At 38.0% G+C, this 12,770-nt stretch overlaps 1 protein-coding gene across 20 annotated transcripts in view; it reads left to right on the forward strand.

The window, feature by feature from the left end:
- Nucleotides 1-12,770, forward strand: part of NCOR1 (nuclear receptor corepressor 1) — a 116,424-nt gene that overhangs the window by 17,455 nt on the left and 86,199 nt on the right. For all 20 annotated transcript variants that reach the window (XM_043903933.1, XM_043903932.1, XM_043903944.1 and 17 more), the window contains exons 3-4: nt 2,536-2,666; nt 9,567-9,759. In XM_043903933.1, the coding sequence (XP_043759868.1) occupies nt 2,536-2,666; nt 9,567-9,759 (324 nt within the window). The remainder of the gene's footprint in view (nt 1-2,535; nt 2,667-9,566; nt 9,760-12,770) is intronic.

A 12,770-nucleotide genomic window follows, 5' to 3' on the forward strand; every position in this document is an offset into this window, starting at 1 on the left:
GCCACCCCCGGAAGTTCCCTTATTCCCTGTCCAACTCAGGCCCCCTCCCCAACCTCCTACAGACTTCAGCTCCCAGGATACCCATCTGCTTCCAACCACAACAGATTCCCTTTGTCTTGAATTTCATGTGAACACATTTGTCAGTGGTTTCTTTTCTGTCTCATATTTTTGAAATATATCTGTGTTCTGGCACATCTTGGTAATGTCTTTTTATTGCTGGATATGGATATACCACAATTTGTGTATGTATCCAGTCACTTAGTTTTCAGTGTACCGGTCATGAACCTTTTTTGTCACATTTATTCCTAAATATTTAGTATTTTTGACGGATTGTAACTGGTACTGCTTTTGAATTTCAGTTTTCAGTTCACTGCTGCTATGTATATTAATCTTGTATCCTGCAAAATTACTTGTTACTTCCTGCTTTTTTATGAATGCCCCAGGATTAACTCTGTAGATGATACTATAACCTGAGAATAAAGACAGCTTTGCTTTTCTGGTATGGAATACTAGTTGTCTGTTCTCCTTCTTACTTATTGCACTGGCTTGAAACCCCCCACCCCTGCCCCCCCCCCCCCCCCGCCACCCCAGTCCCAAGTTGAGTAGAAGGTGAGAGTGGATGTTCTTGCCTGGTTTCTGATCTTAAGAGGAGAGCATTCAGCCTGTTAGGAGTGTTAGCTTGGGAAATGTTCCTTCCCCCTGTATTTTCTTTTTTTAAAAAAGCTAAAAATAATTTTATCTGTTTATTTTTGGCTGTGCTGGGCCTTTGATGCTTCATGGCCTTTCCTCTAGTTGTGGCAAGTGGGAGCTATTTTCTAGTTGTGGTGAACAGGCTTCTCATTGCAGTAGGTTCTTTGGTTGTGGAGCATGGGCTCTAGGGCGCGAGGTCTCAGTAGTTGTGGTTCCCAGACTCTAGAGCACAGGCTCAATAGTTGTGGTACATGGGCTTCAATTACTCTGGGGCATGTGGGATCTTCCCAGACCAGGGATCGAACCCGTGTCTCCTACATATTGGCAGATGGTTTCCTTGCCACTGAGCCACCAGGGAAACCCTATCCTCCGGTTGTGAACTTTTCTCTTCTGGCATGTCTACTAAATGTCTTGTATATTCAGTGAGGTTTCTTGTCTCTAGCTGGAGGAAATTCAAATGAGCTCTGGCCCTGTGTAGGGCTTCCCTGGTGGCTTGTTGGTAAAGAATCCACCTGCAATGTAGGAGACCTTGGTTTGATCCCTGGGTTGGGAAGATCTCCTGGAGAAGGGAACGGCTACCCACTCCAGTATTCTGGCCTGGAGAATTCCATGGACAGAGGAGCCTGGCAGGCTACAGTCCATGGGGTTGCAAAGAGTCGGACAGGACTGAGTGACTTTCACTTTCACTGGCCCTATGGGAGCTCTGGGAATTGCTTGTTTTATCATTCCAATAGTTCTTTCTTCAGAAGTTGTTCTTGGTCCAGCCTTTTAAAGATAGGACTGTGCTCTCCTTATGCATTACAGATTGGAATTCAGCCAAGCACTTAAGGGAACCCAAATTCATATTTCAGGAAATCATTCTCTAACTCCCTTGGTGATTTGGTTCCAGATTTGTTTTCCTCTGAACTTGGAATATGTATTTGTCTGTTTCGTTCTATTCAGTGTTGCTGATGAGAAGTCTTTTTTTATTATGATCCTTTACTTCGTAGGAAACCAAGTTTTTCTGTCTTATGACTGATAGTTTTCTATCGTTGGTTTTCTAAAATTCTGATATGTCCTGTATGGTATAATGTTTAAAATACGTTCAACTTTTCTCTTAGGCCCTTTGAAACCTGAGGAGAGGACTGAGTCCTTTCTAACTTCTGAGAAATGCTGCTTTTTTATTTCTTAGAATATTGCCTCTCACCTGTGGATGGATATTGAATGTTAGAGCCTTTTACTGTAGCTGAGATTTCTAACTTTTCTCCTGTAATTCCTATATATTTGTGCTCTACTGTGTTCTGAGAAAATTCCTCAGTGCTCTCTTTGCTTGTATTTGCCCTATACATGTGTCTGTTCAAAAAATAGGAAGATAAACATAAAAACACCCACCTAGAATGATGGAAACTGTTACTCTTAGCTAGCATGCTGATCCTCTGGACCTCTGTTTCTTCACTTGTGACTGTACATGGATTTAACTAGATGGGGTCTGTGACCCTTCCAGCTTATCCATTTTAAATTTAAGATAGGAATGCTTTTTAGGATTTCATATTGCACACATGGGTTTGAGATCCTATTAAATAAATAGTACAGATTAGGAGTTACTGTGATTCGTTATTAGAAGAATAAATCAAACACAGGTTGAACACGAAATTTCATTTTTAATTCTTTTGAATGATACACAATTAATGTTGATTGTTTTAGGTTATGGGAGAGAATTAGGTCAGTGAAGCATTGAAATCACCATTGCTGCTTCTTCGCATGCTTATTGGACCATAGCTGCCTTTGTACATTTGCCCTTGGTTTGGTTGCATGATGCTTTTTGCTTGTTGGCTAATAATTAATATGTGACTATTTTACTACCAGGAATTTGCGGTCCCTGATTACCGTTCTTCTCATCTTGAAGTCAGTCAGGCATCACAGCTCTTGCAGCAGCAGCAGCAGCAGCTTCGCAGGAGGCCTTCCCTACTTTCAGAGTTTCACCCGGGTTCTGACAGGTAACAGGTTCTCTTTTGTGTTTCCACCCAGGACTGAACTTGGGGAGTATGTGGAAACCACACGTGTGTCATTTATCTTATTACTTTCAATTCAGTGTTATATTTAGTCTTAATAGTCTTACTAACCAAGCTGTGATCAGTCATTTACAGTTGTATTTTGAGCGCTTTTTTATTTGTTGACCTTTTGGAGTAGTTGTCCATAATAGTTTATAAACTCTTAAAACCTTGTTTCCGGAGTTCAGAGTCAATGCTGTGCAGAGGGCAGTCCGATAGACCTAGATTTGAATCCTGGTAAGCTCTTGGGGCCTTGGTCACATTGTATAAGTTGGTGTTCTCAATTCACCCTACATATTAGGAGCACCTGGGGAGATTTAAGAGCTTGATACCCAATCTCATCTCAGAATAATTAAATTAGTCTCTGGGATTAGGCCCACATCTTTCTTATTCACAGCCAGGGTTGCCAGTCAGTGATTTAGACTCCTCAGACCTTCGTTTTCTACCTGTAAAAATGAGGATAACAAGGCATTGTCTGCAAAGGATAGTGGGTATTTTGTCAGCTAATGTTGGTCTCGTCCATATCAGATACTCATTCTCTCCAGTGTCCTTACTGTTTCTGCGGTCTTTTACTCAATTCCGCGCCTCCTTGCCCCGTCTTTTTTTTCCCATTCTCACTCTTAATCTAAAGTATTTTGAAATATAATAACTGCCTTTAGTAAATCACCTTTCTTGAGTCCTTGTTTTAGCAGTTTTATAAAGAACCTGATTTCCTATTTTAAAAAGTATTTTTATTGTTTAGATTTTAAGATGATAAAAAGTTTGAAACTATTCAACCATGTTTAAAATCATTGTAAAATACATTTCTTGGTGAAGATTATGGAGAGAAATCACATCACTCTCCTCTGCTGTCTAGCAAATATATGAAGATAGTTTAAGAAAGGGCTAAAAATGCACCCTGCACATAAAGAAGGAAAGGATACAGCCACTGCCATAAACTTGGAAGAGTGGCATTCAAGGAAGGAATGAGAAGAATCTTTCTCAACTTGGCCTCCTAATTCCTGCTTCTACTGTCAAAGAAGCAGTGTTGAAGAAAGAAAGGTTAGTACAGTCCTAAGATTTCTCATGATTGCCCCTGATTTGGGAAAATGCAAGTGGAAGTGGTGAACAGTTGACTTAGGAATCCTCATTATGCTGTCCCGTGGTAAGGACAGTTATAGGTGCCACTTTGCAAAGTGCTGAGCCAGAACCCTCAGAACTGGTTTACATGGGTAACTGGTGGAGCCAAGGCTAAGGACTACAGCTCCAGTTGAGTTTTCCCCTGACTCGTCCCATTTCTCTTGTTTCCTCAGGCTGTAGAGAATTACATAGAAAGCCATATCCAGTCCTTCATCTGTAGATAAACACATACTAGGCAAGGTGGGGATGGGCAAGGAAACCCGCCCGCCACCCCTACCCCGCCGTTCTGCACCACAGAGCGAATCTATTGTAAGGCTGCTCATAGTCTGCCTGAGCAGGAGGGTAAAGGATGCCATGAACCAGGAAAGCATACTCCTGGAAAGGAAGACTCAAGCAATGCACTGTTCCAAAAACAAAGACCCCTGTGTGTAAAGAAGACGAAAAACAACATGCCCCATGAATGCTGTGCACTTAACTTAAAATTTATAATGAAGTGTTTAAAAACAAAATAAAACAGCCGTATCAGATAAAGCGAAAGATTGGACATTCCTTTGCCCCCAAGGCCACATTTTAAATTCTGTATATAAAGTGAGAAGGAACAAGGGATAAGATAGATGTGGCTGAAAGTCAGACCTTCGTTCTGGAAGAAAGGTCTGGAGATGATCAGAGTGAAGGCAGAAGAAAGGGACAGAGAGATCAAAGCAATTAGAAAGAGGTGGATAAATACGGAGGGCAAATGGAAATCATCCAGCATGTCATAAGAACATGTGTTTCCTAGGTGGAGAACCTAGTAAGGGAAAGGAAATGATACTCATAATTAAAAACAAAACAAAACACCTTTTTTCCCCTTTAACATGAGGGAAGAAATCTGTAGGTTGATAGGACATATCTTGCTCCAGGAGAAATTTACACAGGATGATCAATACTGAGACAGATCCTGGTTGAGTTATTATTAAAGTTTAAGGGTAAGTAAAAGAATCAGGAATCTAGCAAGCAGAACAAGTCCTCAATAAGAGAAAAGAATCTGATAGCAATAGCTACAAAGTTCTGAGGAGAAGAAATTGAGATCCAAAAATATTATATCAGACATGTTTAAAAGCAATAGGCAGACATTTTTAGACGTGAAAACACTGAGTATTTAAAGTTTCTTGAAGAATTTCTCAGAGATGCAATCCAGTTGAATAAGGAATGGAAGCCATGGTCAAAGGATTACACTAGCCATAAACCTATTCAAGTGGAGGGTGCGTATGAGACATCTCAAGGAATCATGGAATCATGGTTCCTCAGCGGATGTTAGTATTAAATCTTGATGAAGTAAAATAATGTAAGTGTCCCAAATCAGAGATACAATAAGTATTGGGAGAATGTTTAAAGCTATGCATTTGAAAAGTGTGCCTGGAGTGATTTGATGACTTCTGAAAAGGAATATAGGTTAAAAAAAAATTCTTCTTCTCAGTGCTTTTCATAATTATTTTCCTTACCCTTTTCACTTTCACCCTTTTGAAAAAATTTTTAAGGAACTGATTTCTTGGAGTAAAGGAGTGTTTAACTGGAATGTAGTAATTCCTTCCATTTTTAAGCCTTATTTCATTTTTTCTCATATATGTATCTGTATAAAAATAAACCAAATATTCTTTTTTTTAAAATATTATATATTTAAAAAATACTCTATGTGATTCTTCTGTTTTATTTTTGCCTGTATGTCCATACATCCGTATGTAGAAATAAATGATGTCTGGTAATGAAACTCACCCCTGATTACAGCTGTTGCTATGTGGTGGGATTTGGGATGATTTGCTACTTAGTTCTGTTAATATATTCCTGGAATTTTTTTGTTAGCCAGTGTTTATTATTTTATAAACACAGCACTCACAAAAAGTTATTTCTGTGTGAATATCATTCATCATGTTTTCTAGATGTCATTGGAAAAATTAGCCCAGAAGGGAATGGCAGTCCACTCCAGTCTTCTTACCTAGAGAATCCCGTGGACAGAGAAGCCTGGTGGGCTACAGTCTGTGGGGTCGCAAAGAGTCGGACACGACTGAGCGACTAACACACAACATCTAGAGTATTTGGATGTTTAATTAAGTAGGTACAGAACAACTGAGGTAGTTTCAGATACTATAAAAGATTCTCTGAAATTCAGATAATTGGTTTTCCCTTGAGCAACAAAAGAGGTCAACTCATATTTATACATTTTTAAATTTAGGTGAAATTATTTTTGTTTTGGACAAGAGTCTCCCTCAGCTGGGAATAAACACAATAAATTCTGATTGATCTTCATGGGCCAGTATTTTAAACAACAACTTTATATTACCCCTAAATAAAGGTTTATTACAATAAAAAATCCATTTGATAAATTTGCTTTAAAACTATTTAAAGATGGTACTAAGAGATGATGAAAGTCAGTAAAATGTAGGAAATTTTAAATTTGAGAGTCTGCACAGGTATTTTAGTGTGAAATCTGGTGGGATTTTAATTTTTTTGGTTGTTTTGGAAGTACTACATTTTATTTTTCTATTCATCAATTGATAGCTATTAGAGTTGTTTGCACTTTGTGACTTTTGTGAATAATACTACTGTGAACATCCAAGCACAGATTTTTCTGTGGCTGTGTATATACCCCTTTATACTCCACCTGCATGCTTTAGTCGTGTCTGACTCTTTGTGACCCCATGGACTGTAGCCCGCCAGCCTCCTCTGTCCATGGGATTCTCCAGGCAAGAATCCTGGGGTGGATAGGGGATCTTCCCCACCCAGGGATCAAACCCCTGTCTCCATCATCTCCTGCAGTGGCAGGCAGGTTCTTTACCACTAGCGCCACCTGGGAAGCCCCACATGCCCCTTTTCTTGGTCACATACTGGGAGTGGGGCTGCTGGATTAAGTGCTGGTCCCTTTTGTTTGCTATTTGGGAAACTACCAGACTGTGTACAAAGTGGCCACGCCATCATACAGTATTAGTTTTTAAAAGGCAAATACTTTGTTAAAGATGCACATTACATGCTTAGCTCCCAATATAAAATTGTATTTGTTTTCACCAAGATTTTCATAGTTCATTTAAATTTTTTTCTGAAATTTTAAATGGCAAATTATGTATTTATTTATGCATGAGTAGTTTTGTTGTAAAAAGAATTGGCAAGCTGAAATGGGGAATAGTTTGATTTCTTGATGGAGTGAGAGTTTTCAATACTCTGTTTTTCTTAATTGTCCTGTGCCCTGGCTTCCTGGAGTTCTCCTCCAGCTGTGGGTACACCTCACCCTCTGGCTTTGGTCAATCTCTCAGGCAGAGTGGCTGGAGGTAAAATGTGATCCTTGGAAGTTAGTTAGCTTTTGTGGATTGTGTCCTTAACAGGGGTGCCCAGTTGCGGGGACATAGCTAGGGGCCCCAGAGGGTTGCATTTGCTTATAGAAGTTCCACACAAAGTCTTCAAGCAGGCCAGCAGCAGCCCTGGTTCTCAGTGCTGTGTCCAGGGGCATGGCCTTTATCTGATTGCCCCTGGCTGCTCTGTGGAGGGTGGATTTGGGGTGGGTAGACTGAAGCAGAGAGAATGTGTCAGAGAGCGAGCTGGGGAGAAAGAATGTGGGCATCAGGCAGGATACTGCAGCCTTATCAAATGCATGATTTTCATATATCTCCTCCCATTCTGTGGTTTGTCTTTTCATTTTCATGGTAGTGTTCTTTGATGTACTAAAATTTTTTATTTTGATGAAGTCCAATCATCTACATTTTTCTTTTGTTGCCTTGCCTTTGGTTTGATATCCAGGAATTCACTACCAAGTCCAAGGTCAGGAGATTTTTCCCTATGTTTTGTTTCTAAGAGTTTTTAAGTTCTGGATTTTTAATCCATATGTGTCCAACTTCATTGTTATATGTGTGGGAATTCCGTTCTTCAGGACCGTTTGTTGCAGAGATTGTCCTTGCCCTGTGGGAGGGTCTCAACAGCCTTGGTGAGGCTGACTGAGATGTGAGAGTTTATTTCTAGGCTCTTAGTTGTATTCTGTTGGTCTGTAGGTCTGCCCTTCTGGCTGTACCATGCTCTTGATTATTGTATATTTGTAGTGAGTTTTGAAATTGCAAAGTGTGAGTGCTCCAACTTTATATATTTTTTCTACAATCGTTTTGACTGTTTGCAGTCCCTTGAGATTCCACATGAATTTTTTTTTCCTGTACCACCTGTCTTGTGGGATCGTAGTTCCCTGACCAGGAATTCCAACCCAGGCCCATGACAGTGAAAACAGAGTCAATGACTGGACCACTAGGGAATTCCCATCTCCATGAATTTTATGATGGTTTTTTTTTTTTTTTAATGTCTCAAAAAAACTCTGTTAGGATTTTGCTGGAAATTATGTTGAATGTGTACTTAGCTTTGTGTAGTATTGTTATCTTAACAGTATTGTCTTTCAGTGCATGAAAATGGGATGTCTTACTATTTAAATTTTCCTTAATTTCTTTCAGCAATGTTTTGTGATTTTTCAGTGTGTAAGTCTTGGGCCTCCGTGGTCTAATTCATTCCTGCTTTATTCTTTTGGATGCTATTATAAATGAAATTTTTTTTTTTGGAATAGTTTTCTTAATTTCATTTCCAGATTATTCATTGTCAATGTATAGAAATACAGCTGATTTTTACATGTTGATATTTTTTATCTCATAATTTCACCCTATTCATTTATTAGTTGTAACATTTTTTGTGATTTCTTGAGAGTTTTCCACATATGAGATCATGTCATTTGTGAATAGAAATACTTTACTTTTTCCTTTTCAATTTGGATGCTTCTTTTTCTTGCCTAATATTCTGATAAGAACTCCCAATATGATATTGAATACAAGTGCCTAAAACTGTCATCCTTGTCTTATTCCTGAAACTTTGTATTGCAGTATTTTTTGTAATATCATTGTGAATTTTAAGGAGACAATGGGATCTTATGTCTTGAATGAGATTTCAAATTTTTGAAGTATTATAAAATTATCAACTTCAGAGTATGTTTTATCACCTATACTAAAAACAAAACCCCATGATTAACTTCAAAATGAAAGGTTGTTTTGTGAGATGTTCATTTAAACCTTGACCACAAGTAAAATGTCACGTCTGGAAATACTTTGTAAATACTCTGTACGGTATATCATGTAAGGAAATTGAAACCAGATTCCAGACCTTCAAGATACTTAGGTACTTGGGGAAATTAGACAGAATGCATGTTTTTGGGGTCAGAATTATGTGTTCAAAGCAATATTGCATTCCCACTCAAGAGACTTGTTTTTAAGTCTTGATAATACCTCACAACTCAAGGCATTTATCTTTCCATGTGGCAGTTGCTGAAAGTTTTTTTTTTTCCTGCTTGCTTTTACTGTTGGTTGAAAAGGGTGGCTCTTCTAGTCTAGATTATATTAATTCAGTTGTTATGGCTTGGGCTTAAAAATATTTATTTTATGGATATTCTTTAGCATCTTTTAAATTTTCTGCAAATTGAATCTTCTGTTGCATCTTTCGCTACGTTACCACCTCTACTCCCACCTCCCCTTCTGGTAGAAAAGAGGAAACTTTTCTTTTAGAATCAGAACTTTAATAGGACTTAATAGTTAGGTATGTGTTCTCCTGGGGTGGGGGTGGTTTCACTTTGAAAGTAAGTGTAGCTGCTCATTCATTCTAAGTCCAACCAGGGATATTAGCAGGATATTGTACATTACTTAAACATTTTCAAGTGATTCTTTTCTCTGTGTGTGTCAGGCCTCAAGAAAGAAGAACTGGATATGAGCAGTTTCACCCAGGCCCTTCCCCAGGGGATCATGATTCACTGGATTCCAAGAGACCGCGTCTGGAGCAGCTTTCTGATTCCCATTTCCAGCGGGTCAGCGCTGCGGTCTTACCTTTAGTGCACACGCTGCCAGAAGGGTTGAGGTCTTCTGCAGATGCTAAGAAGGTAAATATTTGTTTTCTTACCCTGTGGAATTGTCGGTCTGAAATGTGTATTTAGCCACATTCAGGCACAGTGCCTAAAAGAAAGACCAGTTATTCCATTCACCAAAGGTTAGTGCTGTGGGAAAGTAAAAATTTTGTTTAAACAAAACTAAAAAGCCACAGACTTAATCCTGCGGACTTTAAAGTCAGTACTTTTGACTTTTTGGTAAATGAGAAACAATCTGAGGACTGCTGTAAAGAAAAATTGCTATTGAATGACTCTCAAGCATTTTGTACTGGCTTGCTGGGCTGTAAAATGTAGTCAGAGCTACTCAAGATTACCACAATTCTGTTAAATTTAAATTGAATTTTAAATAATTCCCTTAAATTCATTTGCAGTTTATTAACTTATTACATGGGAGAAGACATATTTTAGGTAAGGTTTAACTATGCTTATAACTTTTGTGAAGAAAAATTTTTATTCTCTTAGTGATAACTACTTTTAATATGAGCTATAATCTCATGATGGGCTTCCAAACAATAGCTCAGTGGTAAAGAATCCTTCTAATACAGGAGACGCCAGTTCAATCTCTGGGTTGGGAAAAGATCCCCTGCTAAAGGAAATGGCAACCCACTCCAGGATTCTTGCCTGGGAAATGCTATGGGCAGAGGAGCCTCATGGGCTATAGTTCATGAGGTTGCAAAAGAGTTGGACACGACTGAGTGGCTAAACAACAGCAATCAGTTCAGTTCAGTTCAGTCGCTCAGTCGTGTCCGACTCTTTGCGACCCCATGGACCACAGCACGCCAGGCCTCCCTGTCCATCACCAACTCCCGGAGTCCACCCAAACCCATGTCCATTGAGTCGGTGATGCCATTCCACCATCTCATCCTCTGTTGTCCCCTTCTCCTCCTGCCCTCAATCTTTCCCAGCATCAGGGTCTTTTCAAGTGAGTCAGCTCCTCGCATCAGGTGGCCAAAGTATTGGCATTTCAGCTTCAACATCAGTCCTTCCAATGATCTCGTGATATTTCAAACAATATGTGTTTTGGGTTTATGAGAAGGTTCTATTAAGATCATGCCTCTTTTCCTTTTTTGTTTATTGTTACTTGCCTTTCTTTGGTGACGTGCATGTTTCTGTATTATACTTTTATTTTGTTCCTCAATTTATCATATTTAACTATTTTGCTTGTCATTAGATCTTCAGATCAGGAATTACCTGGCACTTAGTAGGTATAGAATAAATATTTGTTTTAGAAAGAATAAACTAATTCTGTAAAATACTTTTTTAACAGAAAGTATTAACCCTTTTACTATCATATATTAATATCTCTTTATCTTTGCTTTTTTGTTCTTAAATCTTTTTCCAAAAAAGTTTATCTATCTTTAGGGCTAGTGGCCCTTTCCACCCTGATATCAGATAGCTAAATACCCACACATTTTCTTTGAGTTTTTATGGAGTGAACAGTGATTTAAATAAAAGACAGTAAATATGTTTGCACTTTATTCTCAAATAGATCAACTGGAAAAAAAAAAAGGTAGGTGTATGTATATGTATACAGAGAGATAAAGCAAATATAGCAAAATGTTACAATTGGTGAAGCTAGATGAAGGGTAATTGAATCCGTTACGCTAGTCTCTCAACTCTGATGTAAATTTGAAATTTTAAAAATAGTAAGTTGGGTGGGTAAAGCTCTTTGTGATGAGCTAGAAATGAACTAAGCTCCTAGGAATATTGAGACCCACTTCACCATGTGAAATATCTGTATTATAGTCTGTGGGTTTATAAGGAATGTTTGCAGCCTTTAAAAAAGAAGGAAAGAGGTGAATAAAGGTCTTCTTGCAAGGTTGAATAAATGAACACAAATGTAATTTATAGCTATAGATTTTTTTTGGCAGAGAGCTTAAAACTTCATCCATTTATATTAGAGTACAGCTGATTTCCATTTTATAGTAGAGAAGACGGATGTTAAGAAAAACTAAGTGACCTAGGCAGTGTTTCCTGAGTTGAAATGAAAACCCATGCGTGACCTCTGATTCCTAGTCCTGCTTCTTTCCCCATTAAGCTGTAAGTCATGACTTTCCTTTTTTTTTCAGAAGTCGGGATTTTGAAAGGGTTAGCATTTGTTAGTTTTTTTCTTCACTTAGAGAAGAATGAAATTGGATAAGCTTGAAGGAAAAGTTTGTCTCACCAATTTGTCGTTAATAATTGTGCATATTTTATTGTGCTTACTTTGTGCATTGTGTATGACTTTATTTTTGCTTAAATACGTTCTGAGGTTCATTTTGTGTCATTAAGTTTACAGTTGTATTTTCGGTCATATTCCATGTATGGATATAAAATAACTTACTTGTCACACGTGTAGGTTACCTGCTTGTTCATTAGAATAATGACATAATTTCCTTAGCTTGACTTTTTGTTTGTTTGTTTCTTTTTTGTGTGCGGCTTGTGGGATCTTAGTTCCCCAACCAGGAAATCAAATCTGTACCCTCAGCAGAGAAAGTGTGGAGGCCTAACCACTGGACCACCAGGGAATTCCCTAGGTTCATTTTTTTGGTTTACATTCTTATTTACTTCCTTAAGGTAAATTCCTGTTAGTGTATTTTAAGGTTTTCCTGGGTATATCCAGTTTGCCCTGAAAAGGTGGAAAACTAGTTTTTACTGCTGATAGCATGATGTAAGGTCACCCAGTTGCTGTGTGTCCATACTGAAACCACATATTTACTGTCTTTAAAAAGATCATTGTTAGTGAAGTAATTAGCCTCCAACAATAAAAAAAAAAAGGTAAAAAAAAAAGATCATTGTTAGTTTGATAAATTTTTAACTTGCATTTATTTGCTTGTTATTAAAATTTAACATTTTTTCATTTGTTTTTCCTTTTTTCCTGTTTTATGAATTGCTTTTCATATCTGTTGCCTAGTTTTCTGTTGATGTGTTTTTTATTTTATGTTAGAGTTCACGTTTTGCAAATGATTTTTCCTGTTTGCTTTGTAAATTTATTCCTATTTTGATAAAGAGAAAATTGTTCTTTA

Source organism: Cervus elaphus, chromosome 5 (genome assembly GCF_910594005.1).
Source record: "Cervus elaphus chromosome 5, mCerEla1.1, whole genome shotgun sequence".
NCBI lineage: Eukaryota > Metazoa > Chordata > Mammalia > Artiodactyla > Cervidae > Cervus > Cervus elaphus.